General features: G+C 43.9%; 1 protein-coding gene across 18 annotated transcripts in view; it reads left to right on the forward strand.

The window, feature by feature from the left end:
• ZNF592 (zinc finger protein 592) overlaps positions 1–22,662 on the forward strand; it is a 56,532-nt gene extending 33,870 nt beyond the window's left edge. For all 18 annotated transcript variants that reach the window (XM_067697662.1, XM_067697697.1, XM_067697756.1 and 15 more), the window contains 7 exons: positions 11,709–11,887; positions 17,895–18,071; positions 18,351–18,510; positions 18,624–18,911; positions 19,139–19,251; positions 19,926–20,061; positions 21,285–22,662. In XM_067697662.1, the coding sequence (XP_067553763.1) occupies positions 11,709–11,887; positions 17,895–18,071; positions 18,351–18,510; positions 18,624–18,911; positions 19,139–19,251; positions 19,926–20,061; positions 21,285–21,785 (1,554 nt within the window). In that variant the 3' untranslated portion in view covers positions 21,786–22,662. The remainder of the gene's footprint in view (positions 1–11,708; positions 11,888–17,894; positions 18,072–18,350; positions 18,511–18,623; positions 18,912–19,138; positions 19,252–19,925; positions 20,062–21,284) is intronic.
• Positions 22,663–22,872: the final 210 nt, after the last annotated feature.

Genomic DNA, 22,872 nt, shown 5'->3' on the forward strand with positions numbered 1-22,872 from the left:
AAGTCTGTTCTCTATGTCTGTGAGTCTGTTTCTGTTTCATAATAAGTTCATTTGTGTCTTGTTTTGGATTCCACATATAAGTGATATCATATGGTAGTTGTCTTTCTGACTTAATTCACTTAGTATGATAATCTCCAGACCCATCCATGTTGCTGCAAATGGCATTATTTCATTCTTTTTTGTGGTTGAGTAGTATTCCATTGTGTGTGTGTGTGTGTGTATGTGTGTGTGTGTGTGTGTGTGTGTGTACACGTGTGTGCATACATACATACCACGTCTTCTTTATCCATTCATCTGTCCAGAGACATTTAGGTTGCTTCCATGTCTTGGCCATTGTAAACAGTGCTGCTCTGAACATAGGGGTGCATGTATCTTTTCGAATTATAGTTTAGTCTGGGTATATGCCCAGGAGTGCGAATTGCTGGATGATATGGCAACTCTATTTTTAGTTTTTTGAAGAACCTCCATACTGTTTTTCATAGTGGCTGCACCAATTTACATTTCCACCAACAGTATAGGAGGGTTCCCTTTTCTTCACACCCTCTCTACCATTTGCTATTTGTAGACTTTTTAATGATGACCATTCTGACTTGTGTGAGGTGGTACCTCTTTGTAGTTTTGATTTGCATTTTTCTAATAATTAGCAATGTTGAGCATCTCTTCATGTGCCTACTGGTCGTCTGTATGTCTTCTTTGGAGAAATGTCTGTTTAGGTCTTCTGCCCGTTTTTTGATTGGGTTGTTTGTTTTTTTGTTATTGAGTTGTATGAGCTATTTGTATATTTTGGAAACTGAGCCCTTGTTGGTTGCATTGTTTGCAAATATTTTCTCCCAGTCTGTAGGTTGTCTTTTCGTCTTGTTTATGGTTTCCTTTGCTCTGCAAAAGCTGATAAGTTTGACTAGGTTCCATTTGTTTATTTTTGCTTTTATTTCTATTGCCTTGGGAGACTGACCTAAGAAAACATGGGTACAATTTATGTCAGAGAATGTTTTGCCTACATTCTCTTCTAGGAGTTTTAAGGTGTCATGACTTATATTTAAGTCTTGAAGCCATTTTGAGTTTATTTGTGTGTATGGTGTGAGGGTGTGTTCTAATTTCATTGATTTACATGTGGCTCTCCAGCTTTCACAGCACCACTTGCTTGAAGGGACTGTCTTCGCTCCATTGTATAGTCTTGTCTCCTTTGTCAAAGGTTAATTGACTGTAGGTTTGTGGGTTTATTTCTGGGCTCTCTATTCTGTTCCGTTGATTCATGTCTGTTTTTGTGTCAGTACCATGGTGTTTTGATTACCGTAGCTTTGTAATATGGTCTGAAGTCTGTGAGGGTTATGCCTTCTGCTTTGCTCTTTTTCCTCAGGATTGTTTTGGCAATTCTGAGGCCTTAATGCTTCATATAAATTTTAGAATTATTTGCTATTTCTGTGGAAAATGTCCTGGGTAATTTGATAGGGATTGCATTAAATCTGTAGATTGCTTTGGGTAGCGTGGCCATTTTAACAATATTAATTCCTCCAATCCAAGAGCATGGGATATCTTTCCGTATCTTTGAAACATCTTCGGTTTCCTTTATCAGTGTTTTATAGTTCTCATCACATAAGTCTTTCACCTCCTTGGTCAGGTTTATTCTTAAGTTGTTTTGTTTTTGTTTTGTTTTTTTAATTAATTAATTTATTTATTTATTTGGCCGAATTGGGTCTTTGTTGCTGCACGTGGGCTTTCTCTAGTTGCAGCAAGTGGGGGCTACTCTTCGTTATGGTGCGTGGGCTTCTTGTGGAGCACGGGCTCTAGGCGTGCAGGCCTCAGTAGTTGTGCCTCGCAGGCTCTAGAGCACAGGCTCAGTAGTTGTGGCGCACGGGCTTAGCTGCTCCGTGGCATGTGGGATCTTCCCGGACCAGGGCTCGAACCCGTGTCCTCTGCATTGGCAGGTGGATTCTTAACCACTGCTCCACCAGGGAAGCCCCCTGTTTGTTTTTTTTTAATGTGATTTTTTTAACATCTTTATTGGAGTATAATTGCTTTACAATGGTGTGTTAGTTTCTGCTTTATAAAAAAGTGAATCAGTTATACATATACATATGTCTCCATATCTCTTCCCTCTTGCGTCTCCCTCCCTCACACCCTCCCTCTCCCACGCCTCTAGGTGGTCACAAAGCACCGAGCTGATCTCCCTGTGCTATGCGGCTGCTCCCCACTAGCTATGTATTTTACATTTGGTAGTGTATATATGTCCATGCCACTCTCTCACTTTGTCCCAGCTTACCCTTCCCCCTCCCCGTATCCTCAAGTCCATTCTCTAGTAGGTCTGCATCTGTATTCCCGTCTTGCCCCTAGGTTCTTCTGACCATTTTCTTTTTCTTTTCTTTTTTTTAGATTCCATATATATGTGTTAGCATATGGTATTTGTTTTTCTCTTTCTGACTTACTTCACTCTGTATGACAGTCTCTAGGTCCATCCACCTCACTTAAATCTGTAGATTGCTTTAGCGTGGCCATTTGTGGCCTCACTGCAAATAACTCAGTTTCATTCCGTTTTATGGCTGAGTAATAGTCCATTGTATATATGTGCTACATCTTCTTTATCCATTCATCTGTTGATGGACACTTAGGGTGCTTCCATGTCCTGGCTATTGTAAATAGAGCTGCAATGAACATTGTGGTACATGACTCTTTTTGAAGTATGGTTTTCTCGGGGTATATGCCCAGTAGTGGGATGGCTGGGTCGTATGGTAGTTCTATTTTTAGTTTTTTAAGGAACCTCCGTACTGTTCTCCATAGTGGCTGTATCAATTTACATTCCCACCAACAGTGCAAGAGGGTTCCCTTTTCTCCACACCCTCTCCAGTATTTATTGTTTGTAGATTTTTTGATGATGGCCATTCTCACTGGTGAGATGATATCTCATTGTAGTTTTGGTTTGCATTTCTCTAATGATTAATGATGTTGAGCATTCTTTCATGTGTTTGTTGGCAATCTGTATATCTTCTTTGGAGAAATGTCTAATTAGGTCTCTGCCCATTTTTGGATTGGGTTGTTTGTTTTTTTGATATTGAGCTGCATGAGTTGCTTGTATGTTTTGGAGATTAATCCTTTGTCAGTTGCTTCATTTGCAAATATTTTCTCCCATTCTTAGGGTTGTCTTTTCGTCTTGTTTATGGTTTCCTTTGCTGTGCAAAAGCTTTTAAGTTTCATTAGGTCCCATTTGTTTATTTTTGTTTTTATTTCCAGTTCTCTAGGAGGTGGGTCAAAAAGGAACGTTCTGTGATTTATGTCACAGAGTGTTCTGCCTATGTTTTCCTCTAAGAGTTTGATAGTTTCTGGCCTTACATTTAGGTCTTTAATCTATTTTGAGTTTATTTTTGTGTATGGTGTTAGGGAGTGTTCTAATTTCATTCTTTTACATGTGGCTGTCCAGTTTTCCCAGCACCACTTATTGAAGAGGCTGTCTTTTCTCCACTGTATATTCTTGCCTCCTTTATCAGAGATAAGGTGACCATATGTGTGTGGGTTTATCTCTGGGCTTTCTATCCTCTTCCATTGATCTATATTTCTGTTTTTGTGCCAGTACCATACTGTCTTTTTTTTTTTTGCTGTACGCGGGCCTCTCACTGTTGTGGCCTCTCCCGTTGTGGAGCACAGGCTCCGGACGCACAAGCTCAGCGGCCATGGCTCACGGGCCCAGCCGCTCCGTGGCATGTGGGATCTTCCCGGACTGGGGCATGAACCCGTGTCCCCTGCATCGGCAGGTGGACTCTCAACCACCGCACCACCAGGGAAGCCCCATACTGTCTTGATTACTGTTGCTTTGTAGTATAGTCTGAAGTCAGGGAGCCTGATTCCTCCAGCTCCGTTTTTCTTTCTCGATTGCTTTGGCTATTCAGGGTCTTTTGTGTTTCCATACAAATTGTGAAACTGTTTGTTCTAGTTCTGTGAAAAATGCCAGTGGTAGTTTGATAGGGATTGCATTGAATCTGTAGATTGCTTTGGGTAGTAGAGTCATTTTCACAATGTTGATTCTTCCAATCCAAGAACATGGTATATCTCTCCATCTATCTGTATCATCTTTAATTTCTTTCATCAGTGTCTTATAATTTTCTGCATACAGGTCTTTTGTCTCCTTAGGTAGGTTTATTCCTAGATATTTTATTCTTTTTGTTGCAATGGTAAATGGGAGTGTTTTTTTTTTTTTTTTTTTTTTTTGGGGAGTGTTTTCTTGATTTCATTTTCAGATTTTTTATCATTAGTGTATAGGAATGCCAGAGATTTCTGTGCATTAATTTTGTATCCTGCTACTTTACCAAATTCATTGATTAGCCTAGTAGTTTTCTGGTAGCATCTTTAGGATTCTCTATGTATAGTATCATGTCATCTGCAAACAGTGACAGCTTTACTTCTTCTTTCCAATTTGCATTCCTTTTATTTCTTTTCTTTATCTGATTGCTGTGGCTAAAACTTCCAAAACTATGTTGAATAATAGTGATGAGAGTGGGCAACCTTGTCTCGTTCCTGATCTTAGTGGAAATGGTTTCAGTTTTTCACCATTGAGGACGATGTTGGCTGTGGGTTTGTTATATATGGCCTTTATTATGTTGAGGAAAGTTCCCACTATGCCTGCTGTCTGGAGGGTTTTTATCATAAATGGATGTTGAATTCTGTCGAAAGCTTTCTCTGCATCTATTGAGATGATCATACGGTTTCCTCCTTCAATTTGTTAATGTGGTGTATCACGTTGATTGATTTGCGTATATTGAAGAATCCTTGCATTCCTGGGATAAACCCCACTTGATCGTAGTGTATGATCCTTTTAATGTGCTGTTGGATTCTGTTTGCGAGTATTTTGTTGAGGATTTTTGCATCTATATTCATCAGTGATACTGGCCTGTAGTTTTCTTTCTTTGTGACATCTTTGTCTGGATTTGGTCTCAGAGTGATGGTGATTTTGGAAGAGTTTGAGAAGGATAAATGTTAGCTCTTCTCTAAATGTTTGATAGAATTCACCTGTGAAGCCATCTGGTCCTGGGCTTTTATTTGTTGGAAGATTTTTAATCACGGTTTCAATTTCAGTGCTTGTGATTGGTCTGTTCATATTTTCTATTTCTTCCTGGTTCAGTCTCCGAAGGTTGTGCATTTCTAAGAATTTGTCCATTTCTTCCAGGTTGTCCATTTTATTGGCATAGAGTTGCTTGTAGTAATCTCTCATGATCCTTTGTATTTCTGCAGTGTCAGTTGTTACTTCTCCTTTTTCATTTCTAATTCTATTGATTTGAGTCTTCTCCCTTTTTTTCTTGGTAAGTCTGGCTGATGGTTTATCAATTTTGTTTATCTTCTCAAAGAACCAGCTTTTAGTTTTATTGATCTTTGCTGTTGTTTCCTTCATTTCTTTTTCATTTATTTCTGATCTGATCTTTGTGATTTCTTTCCTTCTGCTAACTTTGGGGTTTTTTTTTTGTTCTTCTTTCTCTAATTGCTTTAGGTGTAAGGTTAGGTTGTTTATTTCAGATGTTTCTTCTTTGTTTTGTTTTGTTTTGTTTTGTTTCTTAAGGTAGGATTGTATTGCTGTAAACTTCCCTCTTAGAACTGCTTTTGCTGCATCTTTTTTTTTTTTGATGTGATTGTGAAAGGGTTTTGCTTTTTTTTTTTTTTTTTTTACTTTCCCTTTCTGATATTTCATTGTTAGTGTAAAGAAGTGGAATAGATTTCTATATGTTAATCTTGTATCCTGCTACCGTGCTGAATTTGTTTATCAGTTCTAGTAGTTTTTTGTTTTTTGTTTTTTGTTTTTTTGCAGTACGCGGGCCTCTCACTGTTGTGGCCTCTCCCGTTGCGGAGCACAGGCTCCAGACGCACAGGCCCAGCGGCCATGGCTCATGGGCCCAGCCGCTCTGCAGCATGTGGGATATTCCCAGACTGGGGCACGAACCCGTGTCCCCTGCATCAGCAGGTGGACTCTCAACCACTGCGCCACCAGGGAAGCCCAGCTCTAGTAGTTTTTGTGTGGAGTGTTTAGGGTTTTCTCTATATATTATCATGTCATCTGCATATAATGATAATTTTACCTTTTCTTTTTTTTTTGTGGTACGCGGGCCTCTCACCGCTGTGGCCTCTCCCGCTGCGGAGCACAGGCTCCGGACGCGCAGGCCCAGCGGCCATGGCCCACGGGCCCAGCCGCTCCGCGGCATGTGGGATCCTCCCAGACCAGGGCACGAACCCGCGTCCCCTGCACCGGCAGGCGGACTCCCAACCTGTGCGCCACCAGGGAAGCCCAATTTTACCTTTTTTTAAAAAACTAAATTTATTTTATTTATTTATTTATTTTTGGCTGTGTTGGGTCTTTGTTGCTGCGCGTGGGCTTTCCTCTAGTTGGGGTGAGTGGGGGCTATTCTTCATTGCAGTGTGAGGGCTTCTCATTGTAGTGGCTTCTCTTGTTGAGGAGCGTGGGTTCTTGGCGTGCGGGCTTCAGTAGTTGTGGCACACAGGCTCAGTAGTTGTGGCTCATGGGCTCTAGAGTGCAGGCTCAGTAGTTGTGTCGCACAGGCTTAGTTGCTCCGTGGCAGGTGGGATCTTCCCGGACCAGGGAATGTGTCCCCTGCATTGGCCCGCGGATTCCTAACCACTGTGCCACCAGGCAAGTCCCAATTTTACCTTTTTTGAAAACATTTTTATTTATTTTTAGTTTTTGGCTGTGCCCCATGGCTTGTGGGATCTTAGTTCCCCAACCAGGGATCAAACCCATGCCCCCTGCAGTGGAAGCACGGAGTCTTAACCACTGGACCACTGGGGGAGTCCCTATCTATTTCTTCTTGATTCGGTTTTGGTGAGCTGTATGTTTTTAGAAACTTGTTCATTTCTTCTATGTTGTCCAGTTTGTTGGCGTATAGTTGTTCATAGTATTCTTTTATGGTTTTTTGTATTTCTGCAGTATCAGTTGTTATTTCTCCTCTTTTACTTTTTACTTTGTTTATTTGGGTCCTCTCTCATTTCTTCTTGGCGACCTGGGCCAGAAATTTGTCAATTTTGTTTACCCTTTCAAAGAAACAGCTCTCGGTTTTATTGGGTTTTTCCTATAATTTTTTAAATCTCTATTTTATTTATTTCCTCTCTGAACTTTATTATTTCTTCTGTCTGCTGACTTCAGGTTTTTTTGTTCTTTTTTTTTTTTTTTTTTTTGGTGGTACGTGGGCCTCTCACTGTTGTGGCCTCTCCCGTTGCGGAGCACAGGCTCTGGATGCGCAGGCTCAGCGGCCATGGCTCACGGGCCTAGCCGCTCTGCGGCATGTGGGATCCTCCTGGACCGGGGCACGAACCCGCGTCCCCTGCATCGGCAGGTGGACTCTCAACCACTGCGCCACCAAGGAAGCCCTGTCTCAGGGTATTTTAAAATTTTCTCTTTGATTTCATCATTGACCCATTGGTTTTTTAGTAGCATGTTGTTTAGTCTCCATGTAATCTTTTTTTCTCATTTCTCTTTCTGTGGTTGATTTCTTGTTTCATGCCCTTATGGTCAGAAAAGACGCTTGAAATAATTTCTATCCTCTAAAATTTGTTGAGGCTTGTTTTGCATCCTAGTATGTGGTCAGTCCTAGAGAATGTTCCATGGGCACTTGAAAAGAATGTGTATTGTGTGTTTTTTGAATGTAATGTTCTGAAAATATCAATTGGTCTACCTGTTCTATTGTATGTCGTTTAGGATCTCTGTTGGTTTATTGTTGTTTTGTCTGGAAGATCTGTCCACTGATGTGAGTGGGATGTTAAAGTCTCCTACTATTATTGTATTCCCATCAGTTTCTCTCTTTATGTCTGTTAGTATTTGTTTTATACATTTGGGTGCTCCTGTATTGGCTGCATATATGTTAACAAGTGTAATATCCTCTTCTTGTATTGATCCTTTTATCATTATATAGTGTCCTTCTTTATCTCTCATTTTGGCCTTTGTTTTAAAGTCTGTTTTGTCTGATATATTACTACCCCTGCTTTCTTATTATTTCCTTTTAAATGAAATATCTTTTTCCATCCCCTTACTTTCAATCTTTGTATGTCCTTCACCCTAAAGTGGGTCTCTTGTAGGCAGCATATTATAGGCTCTTGTTTTTGTTTTGTTTTGTTTTTTAATCAACAGTCTGCCACTTTGTGTCTTTTGATTGGAGCATTTAGTCCATTGATATTTAAGGTAATTACTGACAGATATGTATTTATTTCCATTTTAAACCTGTTTTCCAGTTGATTTTGTATTTCTTCTTTGTTCCTTTCTTTTTCTTTTTGTTTTTCCTATTGTGGTTTGATGGTTTTCTTTTGTGTTATGCTTGTGTCCTCTTCTTTTTGTTTTTTTCTGAATCTGTTGTATGTTTTTGATTTGTGAGTCATTCTTTTTTTAAAAAATATCTTGAGTATTTATTTTATTTTTTTATAAATTTATTTATTTTTGGCTGCATTGTGTATTCATTGCTGCGTGCGGGCTTTCTCCAGTTGTGGCATGTGGGGGCTACTCTTCGTTGTGGTGCCCATGCTTCTTAGTATGGTGGCTTCTCTTGTTGTGGCGCGTGGGCTCTAGGTGCACAGGTTTCAGTAGTTGTAGTGTGTGGGCTCAGTAGTTGTGGCCTGTGGGCTCTAGAGCGCAGGCTTAGTAGTTGTGGCACACGGTCTTAGTTGCTCTGTGGCACCAGGGATCAAACCCGTGTCCCCTGCATTGGCAGTCAGATTCTTCTTTTTTTTTCATTGTTGTACACAACATTTATTGTTTTTGCATTTGCTGCCAGGAATGTTTGCCACGAGTTCACAGCGAAGTTGTAGATAGTGATCTGTGACCCTCAAAGCATGATGGTATCCACTCTTCCTGAGTCCATACCTGGACTCAGTCTCCACTTGGCTTGTTTGGGTTGGTTTAAGCTGTAAGCTGATTCAAACCTTTCTACACAAGCTGTGTATACATTCCAAACACAGACCATCTATCACCCTGGTCGTGAAGTCTGAGAGGAACAACATAAAGTGGTTTATAGCACTTATTGATTTTAACTTGGCTAATGTCCCAAACTAGTTAGGAGATAAGGCATTCCTCAGCAGGCAGGCAGATTCTTAACCACTGTGTGACCAGAGAAGTCCTGTGAGTCATTCTTTTTGATGCTCAATTGTCCCATCTTTGATCAGTGGGAGCCCCTTCAAGCTGGCTCCTATGTCCTTTTGATATGAACTCATTAAACCTTGAGAAGCTTTCTTACTTTGAGCCCCAACAAGATGTCCTGGGCACATTTCTTGTACTAAACCTAGAGTCAGTTGTTTTTCCAAGAAGCCGGGGTTTTTTTGTGTGCATGTGTGTGAGAAATGATATTTAGAGGCCACATTCTGGGCACCAGAGATGCTTATTCTGCTGGATATATCTGTTCCTAGGCCTTTTCAGTGGTCAGAACTAAAAAGTATTTTTTGAAAAAGAGGAAAGGAAGATCATGAGTTTATGCAGGTATTAAAATGTAAGATTATCCTTTTTTTTTTTTTTTTTTGCGGTACGCGGGCCTTTCACTGTTGTGGCCTCTCCCGTTGCGGAGCACAGGCTCCGGACGCGCAGGCCCAGTGGCCATGGCTCACGGGCCCAGCCGCTCCACGGCATGTGGGATCTTCCTGGACTGGGGCACGAACCCGTGTCCCCTGCATCGGCAGACGGACTCTCAACCACTGCGCCACCAGGGAAGCCCAAGATTATCCTTTTTATGTAACTGATTTTATACTGAAAATCTTGGTTCCTAAGATTTTCTTACTACACACATAAACACACACACACCCATACACACCAATTTTTAAATATCAAAATCAATATTGTTTCTAATGTTAGGACAACTGCATAAAGTTGAGGGTGTATTTGCAGTTCTTTTTGTCCTTAGAATATATCATATTAAGAATGTATAAGTCAAAATACTGTGTTTTAAAAGTCACTGGGGATAATTTTTTTCTCTACATGGTTATGTCACCTACTTGATACATAGTTAGGTTGTTTCTGTTTTTCAGTTTTTAGGGAATGCTTTTGTTTATTTAGTTTAATTTTGTATATGTATTTGAAATTATGTAAAACATTTATGTGATTCCAAAATTACATAACAAGGTATATGCAGAAAAGTCTTGCTTCCATTCCTGTCCGTTTCACCCTGTTCCCTCCTTCCCCATAGGTAACCATTTTTTATTGACTTTTGGTTTACTGCTCCATTGCTCCTTTTTTGCAAATATGAACAAATGTGTGTGTGTATGTGTGAGAGTGATTATTTCCTCCATTTTTACACAAAAAATAGCATACTTGTTTACTGTTTTGCACCTAGAGCAATAGTGAAAAAACAACAACAAAACCTTGTATTATGGAATGTCCCAAACATATATAAAAGTGGAAAGAATGGTATAATGAACCTTCTTTTAACAGTTACCAACTCAGTGGCCCATCTTGTTTCATCTATGTTCTTACTCACCTCTCCCCCAGTGGATTGCTTTTAAACAAATTCCAGCATTATAGTATCTATTTCAGTATATATATCTAAAAGATAAAGTTTTATCCTCAAAAAATACCAAAACATAGACATAATATCATCACATCTTAAAATTAATAATAATTCCTTATTATCAAATCTTAATATCAAATGGCAGATGTCTCAGTATTGTCATCATTAAGTTAGGGTTAAAATATCTGATTGTCTCATTTCATTTTACACTTGGCTTGCTTGAATCAGGATCCAAATAAGGGCTATACATTGCAGTTGTATACACTGAAAATGTCTTTTAAGTCTCTTTTAATCTGTAAATTCCTCTTCCCTTAATCTTTTTTTTCCATTGAAATTTTTTTTGTTGAAAACGCTGGATTGTTTGTCCTGTAGAGGCCCTATATTCTGGATATTGCTGCTTAAAGCAGAGATCTTTTCCTGACCTCCCTAACAACTTATCCCTCTAAGCACTCCTCTGACCCCAGGTCAATGGGCCCCTTAGTGAGTAGTACAGTTGTCCCTTTTTTCCTAAGAAGGGCCTCTTCAGATGCAGGCACCAGATTAGTCTCTTGATTTCCCCCTCTGGGCTGTCTGGGCTGTCCCCATTAGAGAGCTTCAATGAGTCTGCCTGTAGGACTTGTTAGCCTCTGGTTCTCTCCTGGGACTGAGAACAAAGGAGCTGCTGCCTATCCTATTCTTTCCTGTGGGTGTATGTGGTCAGTTGTGGCTCAGGGCACCCCTCAGAGTGGGCTGAGGTTATGGAAGCTCAGTTAGTCTGCACTGGGGCTTCTGAGCATTAACCAGGGTAGGCTCAGGTCTACTTTGGAAGTCCCTGAGTCAGCTGACTAAAGCTGTTGAGTAGGAACCTGCTGAGCTAGGGTAGAGGCCCTGGTGAGTCTGGCAGTGTAATGAGGTCTTAGAATTCAAGAAGTGCCTTGGGCCTCTGAAAAGGAAAACGTGGTCCTCTGCTATGCCAGAGGAGAGAAGTACTCACAGTCCTACATGTAGGACTAACCTTTGGGAAAATACGGTCAGGTCTGTTTTTGATTAATAAGGTGAGAGGCAAAGCTAGCTTGGGTGTCAGTGTCAACACTTCATGAGGCCTGTGGATTTCACTAGTGTCCTAGGAGAGCTGGAAGAGAGAATGGTTGGGGGAGGAGGTCATTCTGACCCATGTCCTAGGAAAGCCAGACAGCTCTGATTGGAGAGCTACAGGCCTGTGTCTCCTGCGTGAACTGCTTTCTTGCTGTTCTTTCCTAGACTTGCCAGGTGTGCCAGATGCTGCTGCCCAACCAGTGCAGTTTCTGTGCCCACCAGCGGATCCACGCCCACAAGTCCCCCTACTGTTGTCCGGAGTGTGGAGCCCTCTGTCGCTCTGCCTACTTCCAGACGCATGTAAAGGAGAATTGCCTGCACTATGCCCGCAAGGTGGGCTACAGGTGGGTGCTACCTGACTCACTGTCCTGGGCTTGCCCAGTGGCTGGTTATTTTTCTGGACCAGAACTCATTTAAGACTTGACCTTTGGGAGTTCCCTGGTGGTCTAGTGGTTAGGATTTGGTGCTTTCAGTGCTGTGGCCTGGGTTCAATCCCTGGTTGGGAAATTGAGATCCTGCAAGCCACGAGGCACGGCGGAAAAAAAATGAGTTTTGATCTTAAGAGGCCTGGGCTGCAGCCTAATAAGAGAAGAATGTTGATTGGTATGTGGACAGACATTTTTAATCTTGTAGGGAACCAGAATAGCAAGGGGAAGAAGAATAAGGAGTTAAAAAGTTAAACATAAAAAAAAAAAAAAAAAAAAGCTTTGGGACTTCCCTGGCTGTTCAGTGGTTAAGACTCTGCGTTTCCACTGTAGGGCACGTGGGTTCGATCCCTGGTTGGAGAACTAAGACCCCACATGCCATGCGCAGCACAGCCAAAAGATAAAAAATAAATAAATTTAAAAAAAAAAAAGCTTTAAATGGGAAGATTTGGGGAAGATTAGAATATATATAAGCATTCACTTTGTCAGTTTGTTTTTTAAAAGTATATAAATTTGTTCACAAAGTTATCATGTTTGGCATATTAATTTTCAAGTACCATTTCAGTAATAAATTTACAACTGTCAGTACTTTCAAATGTTCTCAATTTTTGTTAACAAATGGCAAGATGCCAAACTCAAAGGACTGTAGTATCTTTGTGTTGATTAGTTTTTGTCACTTTGTGAGAAGCAAAGCCTAAGCATGGAAAAAATCATCAGCTTCATGGTAAAACTGAGAAAACTCTATTTTAATTAAACTGAATCTTCTCCATTGTGTTGAACAAATATAAGCAAGAAGTCATTTTCAGGAAAAAGATCAAAATGAGGGAGAACACTCCCTCCAAAACTCATTGATCCATCATTTTACATTGACGCAATCAGGTCTCCTTTACTGGTTTACTGGTTGCTCGGGAGTTTCTACATCTTCTCATGCTTTACTTGATTATTTTTACTTCAGAAACATAATTTTGCCCAAATTTATTAAGGTTTTCTTCTCTTTGGTATTAAATTTTTTTTATTGATTTAGTTCATTTAATAAACATTTCTTGAGTACTTACTGTTGTCTTTAGCATTGTGCCAGACACTCAAGATGCAAAGATGATTAAGACCCAGCTCCTGCCCTCAAGGGGCTTCATTCAGTCTGATAGGTTACAGACATGCGCACAAGTAATTACAATTCAAAGTGGTAAGTCCCATAGTTGAGGAATGGTCAGGAAAGCTTCACAGAGGAGATACTAGGAGGTTTTAGGTAGAAGAAAGGCGGAGAGCATATCTGGCAAGAGCATAGGCAAGGGATACCAGCACACATAAAAGGGCTTACAGGAATGATGAGCATTTCAATAGATGTAGGTCAGGATGAACCGGAGGAAGGGTGAGAAATGAGACTAGGGAGTTGGTAGAGGCCAGGCCATGCAAGACCTTGTATTCCTTGGCAGACGTTTGGACTTTATCCAGTGGACAGTGACGAGCTACAGAAAGATTTGCAGCAGGGGAGTGATCCAACTGGATCTGTGTTTTAGAAAGATCATTCTGGAAAGCTGACATGTATATTAGAGGGGAGAGATTAGAGACTGGTCGTGTGGCAATCCAGATGAGAGACAGAGGGATTCAGCTAAGGCATGGCTGTGGGGATGGAGAGAAGGTAAATTTGAGAGAGATTAGGAAGTAGAAACATTAGGGCTTGATGATAGTTTGTATACTGGGGTGAGGGATGGGGAGTGGTTAGTGATCTTCCAGGTTTCTCTCTTGGTATAAGCATTTCCAAATGTAGACTGATTTCTTTTACATGTTATGGAGAATGGAGAAGCTAAAGTGTATGGGAAGAAAATAATCCAGAGATGGGGTTATACAAAGCCCTTGCCTCCGTGTTGCAGAAGAGCATTGCTGGGCAGCATCCCAGGCTACATTTTAAAACCAAACACCTGAACCTGTGTTTTTTGCAGCATTCATAAAGTTTGAAAATACCTTTCTAACTTTGACTTAAGTGTATGCTGCTTGTTTCAAGATCAAATCGAATCCAATAGCAATGCAATCAACACTTTAATTTTTGTATTTGAATCTTGAATCCAAGAAATTTTCAATAACACAGATGGATTAATAGCATTTTTTGTCTTTTAATTAAATATTTTACTTTCTTCTGTAAGAGTAGAAAGAAACCTAATGTCTCAAAAGGAATTTAGTTTATCAAGCCTTTGTAAGAAATGTCAGACAAAAAAGTATTATGATTCAGCTAGAGGTATTACTGAAGATATTGACATTAAAATTTTCAATGATCTATGGTTGAACTCAGAAGATATACACACTAATACAGTATTCATTATACTTAAGATCTTCAACTATTAATGTGTTTTTCTGGTAACAGTTTTATTCAGAGGTAATTCACGTACCATCCTATTCACCCATTTAAAGTGTCCTATTTGGTGGTTTTTACTATATTCACAGAGTTGTACAATCAGTCACCACAGTCAATTTTAGAATATTTTCATCACCCAAAAAGAAACCCTATATTTGCAATCCTCCCATCCCCCCAACCCTAAGCAACTACTTTCTGTCTCATAGATGTGTCTCCTTCTGACGTTTCATATAAATGGAATCATATAATATGTGGTCTTAGCCTAATGTTTTCAAGATTCATCCATGTTGTAACATATATTAGTATTTCATTCCTTTTTTGTTTCTACCTGTTGGCTATTATGAATAATGCTGCTAATGAACATTCATGTACAAGTTATTATGTAACACATGTTTTCAGTTCTTTTGGATATATACCTAGCAGTAAAATAAGGAACTACCAGATTGTTTTCCAAAGTGGCTATACCACATTTATATTCCTATCAGCAGTGTATGAGAGTTTTGATTTCTTCACATATTTGTTATTGTCTGACATTTGCATATAGCCGTTGTTGTGGGTATAAAGTTGTATCTCATGATTTTGATTTGTATTTCTCTGATGGATAATTATGTTGAGCATATCTTCATAAATGTATTGGCCATTTGTATATTTTCTTTGGAGAAATATCTATTCAGATCCTTTGCCCATTTAAAAATTGTGTTATTTGTCTTTCTGTTGTTGAGTTGTAAGAGTTCTTTATATATTCTGGTTACAAGTCCCTTGTCAGATGTATGATTTGCTAATATTTTCTCCCATTCTCTGGGTATTAATTTTTTTTTTTTTTTTTTTTTGGTACGCGGGCCTCTCACTGTTGTGGCCTCTCCCGCCGCGGAGCACAGGCTCCAGACGCGCAGGCTCAGTGGCCATGGCTCACGGGCCCAGCCGCTCTGCGGCATGTGGGATCCTCCCGGACTGGGACATGAACCCGCATCCCCTGCATCGGCAGGCGGACTCCCAACCACTGCGCCACCAGGGAAGCCCTGGGTATTAATATTTTTTAGGAAATTCTCAGAAGGTACCTATGTTCCATTTCACTGAGCTCTACTACAGAGTTTTACAATATTATATTTTTAGAATTCTATAAATTATTCTGCTCTTTCTTGAAAATTTGTGACCAGTGTCGTAAGGGAGCAAGTTTAGACTGTTTAATAATGTGTTATTTTCTTATTATTTGTGGTTATTGGCAAAGCTAAATATTTTACTGCTCTTTATCTTTTCTGAAACTGTATATGTTTGACAGCATATGGTTCTATAATTGTCTGTTTTCTCTTTTTCTCTTAAACAGTTGGTAAAGAGCTGTGTCATAGGGTTGGATTTCTCTTCTGCAGATTTTTTCATCAGTTTGTAAACCCTGCTTGATTCAGTCCTTCACTGAGGCTACTTGGCACATGTTCTTTTACCCCTTTATATTCTTACTTTCCATGAGGTTTCTTCCAGGAATGTCTGCTGGGTAAATAGAATGGATTTTCAGTCGCATTTACATTGCTCCTGTAGGAGTTTGGTCAAACTGCACAAATAAAACCACTTAAGAGATTCCTTACACGTCAGGTGTATTTGCCACTTTGGATGAATTTGGAAATATGTGGATTTTTTTTCTCCTCATAATTACTTGTGGTATGGATGTACTTCTGTGTGCTAGGAGTTGGTCACTATTTTGTTTAGCAGGAGAGAAAAGAAAATATAATTTAAGTGTAAGTAGTTTGTATAGTTGCTCTAACACATGTACACATTTAGTAACGAATGCTCACAGACCTCAGTTGCTAACAGGCTTTGAGTTCTGTGCACTTCTCCTCATTGCTAATTAAGTTTGCAAAAGGTGATTCTGTCCCCCACTGCCACTCCCAACACACACAAAAGGAAGAAAAACAAAAAGGACCGGTCAGGATTCTGTGATGAGTTATGTGCATTGCAAAAATGGGCTAATGTATTGAAATGCAGGCTAATATTGGGAGTCAAAGAATTCTTAAGTGAAGGGATGTCCTTTCAGTAAAGCAACAGCCTCTCTACTAACCTCTATTTAGCCTACTGGGATGTCAAGTTTATAGGAGCAAGCAGTATTGCAACAAATGGAAAATAATAGTTATCTCAAGAGGAATAGCTGGGAGCAGGGAAGGTGTTTTCTCATGTAGGGGAGACCTGTGTGTGTTTATAGGCATGAAGAAAGACTGAACACATGAGAGGGTCTAGGAACCTGAAGAGATGCAGGTTAGCCTGGAGGAAGGTCACATCATTTTCTGATACTGAAGGAAGGAAACACAGTATTTATAGAGAGATATTCTGAAGTTGAAAGAAGAGTACAACAGACCTCAATTTCAGAAAAACGGTTTAAGACAGTTGATACTTTACAAAAATAATATATGCCCTAAACAAAACTCAGAGAATTTGAATTGGTAGGGAAAAAGAAAAATGTTATCCATAGTCCCACCAAGGAGACACTAGAACACTTATGAGCTGCACGGTCCAAAATGGTATCAGGGGGACTTGCCTGGTGGTGCAGTGGTTAAGAATCCGCCCCCCAATTCAGGGGACACGGGTTTGATCCTTGGTCTGGGAAGATCCCACATGCCACAGAGCAGCTAAGCCCGTGTGCCACAACTACTGAGCCCATGCGCCACAACTACTGAGCCCGCGCGCCTAGAGCCCGTGCTGTACAACAGGAGAAGCCACTGCAATGAGATGCCCACACACCGTGACGAAGAGTAGCCCCCACTCACCGCAACTAGAGAAAGCCCGTGCACAGCAACGAAGACCCAACGCAGCCAAAAATAAATAAACAAACAAAAAATACATTTATAAAAGAAAAAGAAAACCCAAAATAGTATCAGGCACATGTGACTACTGAGCACTTGAAGTGTAGCCAGTGCAACTGGCCATTTTATTTTATTAATTTAAATTTAAATAGTCACATGGACAGTGCAATATAGAACATGTCCATCATCACAGCAAGTTCCATCAGAGAGCGCTGCTCTAGAGCATTTTTTCTTGGGCTCTGAGGGCTGTTTATTTTAATGTGGTTGTTATGGGGAGTGTAGCATTCCGTAGTTGTACATTTTATTCAGTGAACATCCCTGCCTGTTCGGCTCCAGCTTGCGGAAGACACAGGCTTTCTGCAGTCTCCTTCTGAAATTCCTCTTGGACTCCTTCAGTTGTTATCACACTTAAATGGATACTGTTGATGTCATTTTTGAACCATTCTCTACCCTCTCCACTCCCACCAGATTCTCTTGGCTGTGTTCAAGTTTTTGGTTTGCAGAAGAATATTTTCTGGCCAGTGAGGGGAGGGGAGGCTGTCTTCCCCCTTTTCTACCAGGTTGGGTGTTGGGCTTGGGGCACCCTGGATGACTGCATTGTGCCAGGTGGCAGCAAGCAGGCTCTCGAGGTGTACATGTGGAGGATAGAAGACTGAGTGCATGAGGGAGGAGGAGAGGGAGGGTCCCTGAGATGGCCCTGTTCCTGTCTTCCATTCCTCCTTTTCCAACACTACTTCTCGGTCTGACATGCCTACTCCCCCTGCACCCCCCAACATCTGTTATCCAGGTGCATCCACTGTGGGGTAGTCCACTTGACCTTGGCCTTGCTGAAAAGCCACATCCAGGAGCGACACTGCCAGGTTTTCCACAAATGTGCATTCTGCCCCATGGCCTTCAAGACTGCCAGTAGCACCGCGGACCACAGCGCCACCCAGCATCCCACCCAGCCCCACAGACCCTCCCAGTGAGTGCAGCTCCAGGGCCAGCAGGCCTGTGGAGCAGAGCTGATAGATTGGGTGCTCTGTGGGGAGGTGTTGGGATGGACTGGGAAGCCTGGGCTAGTGGCAGAGATGCCTGGAGTCCTCTAAAGACATCCTGAGTCTGCTGAGTATCAACGTTGGCTCAGAGTATTGCTTCCCCAAACCTGACTCTGGTTCAGAGAGATCAGAGATGGGGTGGAGGGGCCTTGTGGTTCTGCCAGCGCAGCCTTGGGTACCTCACACGCTGGGGCTTGTCTCGTCAGGCTCATTTATAAGTGCTCCTGTGAAATGGTCTTCAACAAGAAGAGGCACATTCAGCAGCATTTTTACCAGAATGCCAGTAAGGCGCAGGTGGGCGTCTTCAAGTGCCCTGAGTGCCCGCTCTTGTTCCTGCAGAAGCCAGAGTTGATGCAACATGTCAAGGTGGGACGCCTTGGGGAAGGAGGCTGGGGAGAAGGGCACATGCCTCAGGCCGGGGGTCTGACTCTGTGCATCTTTCCCCTTGCCCAGTCAGTAATCGCTCTCCCCATCCCCAGAGCACCCACGGTGTTCCCCGAAACGTGGACGAGCTGTCAAGCCTCCAGTCTTCAGCAGACACATCTTCAAGCCGCCCTGGCTCTCGAGTTCCCACTGAACCCCCAGCCACTAATGTGGCTGCTCGGGGCAGCTCCCTGCCCTCTAGCCGCTGGGGCAGGCCAGAAGCCCATCGCAGGGGTGAGGCCAGGCCCCGGCTGAGGAACACTGGCTGGACCTGCCAGGAGTGCCAGGAGTGGGTTCCTGATCGGGAGAGCTATGTGTCCCACATGAAAAAGAGCCATGGTCGGGTAAGTGTAGCCACACGGGCACAGTGCAGCCCCAGATTCTCTGGACTTCTGTCCTGTGGGGTCATAGCCCCCTTGTATGGATGACTTCCTGGTGCTTTGGGCATGGTGGGTACTACAGATCTTGAGGTCTTGGGGCATCCTCGTTTCTGCCTTCATCATCTGAGAAGAAGGACGCACCCAGAACTGTCTTACGGTTCTGATGCTTTGCATCCTGTCATCTCCCATAGACGTTGAAGCGGTACCCATGTCGGCAGTGTGAACAGTCCTTCCATACCCCCAACAGCCTGCGCAAACACATCCGCAACAACCACGACACAGTAAAGAAAGTCTACACTTGTGGGTGAGTCCCTGGGGGCGGGAGCCAGGAGGCCTGAATTTATCAAGACTGTCCATAGTACCACTGGGGCTTTTCTCTGCTGTGAGATTAGGGCCCAAAGGCAAGAGATAAGCAGGTTTCTAACGGGAATATGCTGTGGCTAGGTCAGAAATGAGGGCATTCCGGAAATAAGCTGCTAGAGCCTGGTGGCTCTGGAGCCCTCCCCCTTCCCAACTCCCTAACCCCAGGCTGGCCTGCCAGTCAGCAGTGGAGGGCCCTGAGGTTTGAGAGGAGTGGTGGCAATGTGAGCATGTGCCCCGTTCGGCTGTGAGGCTGCAGCACCATCTGTCCGAGCTTTAGGACAGGACAGGCCACTCTTTCAGGCTGACCACTAGCCCAGCAGTTGGGTCTCTGGACCCTGATACCAGAGAGTGGAGAGTGCAGTCATAGCTCAGGGCCAGTACAGATACTCTGATATGCTGTTGTTGTCTGCCACCTTGGCTGGCTTGCTGGCTAGATTTCTCTGGGGAGTACCCAGCACCACCCAGCCAGCCTGAGGGCCACTCTGCCTGCTCCAAACTCTCTCCCCGCTGGAGCCAGAAGCAGTTTTGCCTCTGCCTGCCTGCCAGACCTGCCTGGCCCCCCTGGGCCCCGGAGCCTGTCATCTTACATGACCTCTTTCGGCTGTACTTTTGCAGGTATTGCACAGAGGACAGCCCCAGCTTTCCTCGGCCCTCCCTCCTGGAGAGCCACATCAGCCTTATGCATGGTATCAGAAACCCTGATTTGAGCCAGACGTCCAAAGTCAGACCTTCGGGCGGACATTCCCCTCAGGTGAGTGTGGGGCCCCTGCCGACTGGAGCAGCTTGCCCAGTGCGGCTGGAGCTGGAGGGGCACTAGGAAGGCTACAGGGAGCCCATTTGTCCTTGTGGCCATGGAGCAGCCAGCAGTGACAGCGTCCCTCAATGCCAGTCACTCTCTAGTCTTGTGTGACCTGCCTGGGGACTGCACACAAAGAAGGGACAGGAACAAAGACTCACGAGGCAGCCCGTTGACCGTTTTTTCTTTATGTTTCCCTGTCACTGCGACCCCCTTCCTTGGGTATATGCTGCATTCTGTGGCCATCGGAGTACTTTCACACATACCCTCCTACTTCTGCCCCTCTGCAGTCCTAGGAGGCAGGGGTAGGCAGGGCTCACTGTTAGGTGAGGGTGGCCATGCTTGGCTGAGTCACCTCCCCACCCCCACCCCCAGTTACAGAGGAGCCAGACCTAGACTCCTGCTCTCCTGGACCTTTGTCCTCTGGCCTCATCCCTATTTCATGACCTCGTCCATTTCTGGTCAACTTCTGGAGCAGCCTCCTCACAGTAGGGCCTTCCCACTCCACGGCGAGGGGCTGCTCCTCAGAGGGGCAGGCATGTCTGGGAAACTGCCTGGATTTTGAGGAGTTTCTTTAATGGCTATTCAGAGAAGGGCCCTGGTCTGCAAAGGCCCTTTCACACACAGCAGGAAGGGTGTCAGTTGACATTTTGGCAACATCTGTCTATGATTAAAATGCATACCCTCCCTTCTCTGCCAAATGCATACATCCTCTGATCTAGCAATTCTGCTTCTAAGATTTATCTGTCAGATATCTTTGGCCTTGGGCATAAGGAAATGTGTCAATATATGTTTTTAAGTGAAAAAAGCAGGGTGAAGAGAAGTGTGCGTGTAATGCTATCATTTCATAAGAGGCAGTAGTTTTACTTCTGTGTACGGATAGAATATCTTTTGGAGGAGCCACACAGAACCCAGGTAATACGGTGTTCTCTGGAGAGCAGGGCTGGGGAGCCGGGTAGGAGGGACTTAATCTTTTCTGTACCCTTCCCATATCTTTGGAATGTTGTGCCACATGCATATGTTACATTAAACAAACAAACATAAGAAACAAACCAAACCTAAACCAGAATTTAGGGCTGCGGTGAGCCTGGCCTGGGTGGTGATTCTGTGAGTCCTTGGGCTGCATTTATCCTGTTTGGGGGGCTCGTGTCTCGGGCTCACATCGTTTCCCCTTTCAGGTGAACCATCTGAAAAGACCAGTCAGCAGAGCAGGGGATGCTCCAGACACCAGCAATGGCGCGACTGTCTCTTCCACCAAAAGGCACAAGTCCCTTTTCCAGTGTGCGAAATGTAGCTTTGCCACAGACTCAGGGCTCGAGTTTCAGAGCCACATACCTCAGCACCAGAAGGACAGCTCCACAGCCCAGTGTCTCCTCTGTGGCTTGTGCTACACCTCTGCCAGCTCCCTCAGCCGCCACCTCTTCATCGTCCACAAGGTGAGAGACCAGGAGGAGGAAGAGGCAGAGGCAGCAGAGCCAGAGGAGGGCTCTGGGGAGGAGGTGTCCGTGGAGACCAGGGAGAACGGACTGGAAGAGTGTGCCGAGGAGCCTCTGTTGGGTGACTCAGAGGCCAGGAGGTCACTGGGCCTGGCCCCTGACGACGATGGTGCCCAAGATGCTCAGAGTCAACCACAGGCCTCTCAGGACCGGGACAGCCACACACCGTCCCCACAGGTGTGACTGGAAGCTTTGCAGTGCGCAGTCGGGTGGTGCCGTGGTGTCCTCCGCCTGCCACGCGGACAGTGGGAAAGAGAAGGCTCCACCCCGGTGTGAGTGTGGCTGGCTGGGCCCTGGAGCAGTGTCTGCCCTGAGCTGCTGGGGGCTGGGTGTCCCCCAGCCCCAGGAGATGGCGGGGTCGTCCAGGACCCTCACAGCTCTGAATTTGCTTCTGTTATTTATGGCTTTGTGCTGCTTCCTGGTACCCCAACTTTTGTCTGCGTCCTTCCAGCCCCAGGCTGCTTAAGTGGCCCAACCCCGATGCTGTCACCTCAGCTAGAAACCCCTCAGCAGCTGTGCTCTTCTGGGAGGCTCCCCGCTCGCTGCCTTCAGCCAGGGGCTCCTGACAGCAGCTCTCTTTCTTGCCACTGGAGCCTGAGAAGGGGGATGAGGGTGCTGGTGCAGTCCCTCTCAGAGAGCTCGCCCAGCCTGGCTTGCAGAGGGCCCTTGGTCACCATGCCGTTCCTTTCTGTCTTCTCTGATTCGTTCCCCAAAAAAGAGTCCTGGAGAATTAATTGTCACACTGGCCCATCCTGTCTGTGTGGGGGGAGAAACTTCTGCAGCACACCTCTGTCTGGAACCCGGGAGAGCAGGAAACGCAGCCAAGTCAGGCAGGCACCGAGAGGCAGACCCCCTTCAGAAGGAGCTGTGCGTCCTTGTTCTGCTGCTGTTCTGCCTTTCCTGACGAGCGGGGTTTGGGGCGCAGAGACACTGGGATATTTGTACTCTTGCTCCTGTGCCATTAGAGAGGCTGCTGCCCCAGGCAGGCCAGCCCCTCCTCCTCTCGGCTGCACCCGTGTTGCTCAGACTATATTTCAAATAAAAAAATCTTCTTACCATGCAGGTAGGCTCTTGTATTCCTCTTCCAGTGAGCCTGGCCCTACCCTACTCCACCTAAGACTTCCCTCATTGTCCCATCTCTGAGGGAGAACAGTGTTTCCTGCTGCCCAAGGACAGTCCTCTCTAGATTTTGGAGCTGTGGTGTGGAAACCAGGAGCTCAGTACTTCTGAAGGGGTGAGGGGAGGGTCTTATGCTGGTCAAGAGTCACCT

This window comes from Pseudorca crassidens, chromosome 1 (genome assembly GCF_039906515.1).
Source record: "Pseudorca crassidens isolate mPseCra1 chromosome 1, mPseCra1.hap1, whole genome shotgun sequence".
NCBI lineage: Eukaryota > Metazoa > Chordata > Mammalia > Artiodactyla > Delphinidae > Pseudorca > Pseudorca crassidens.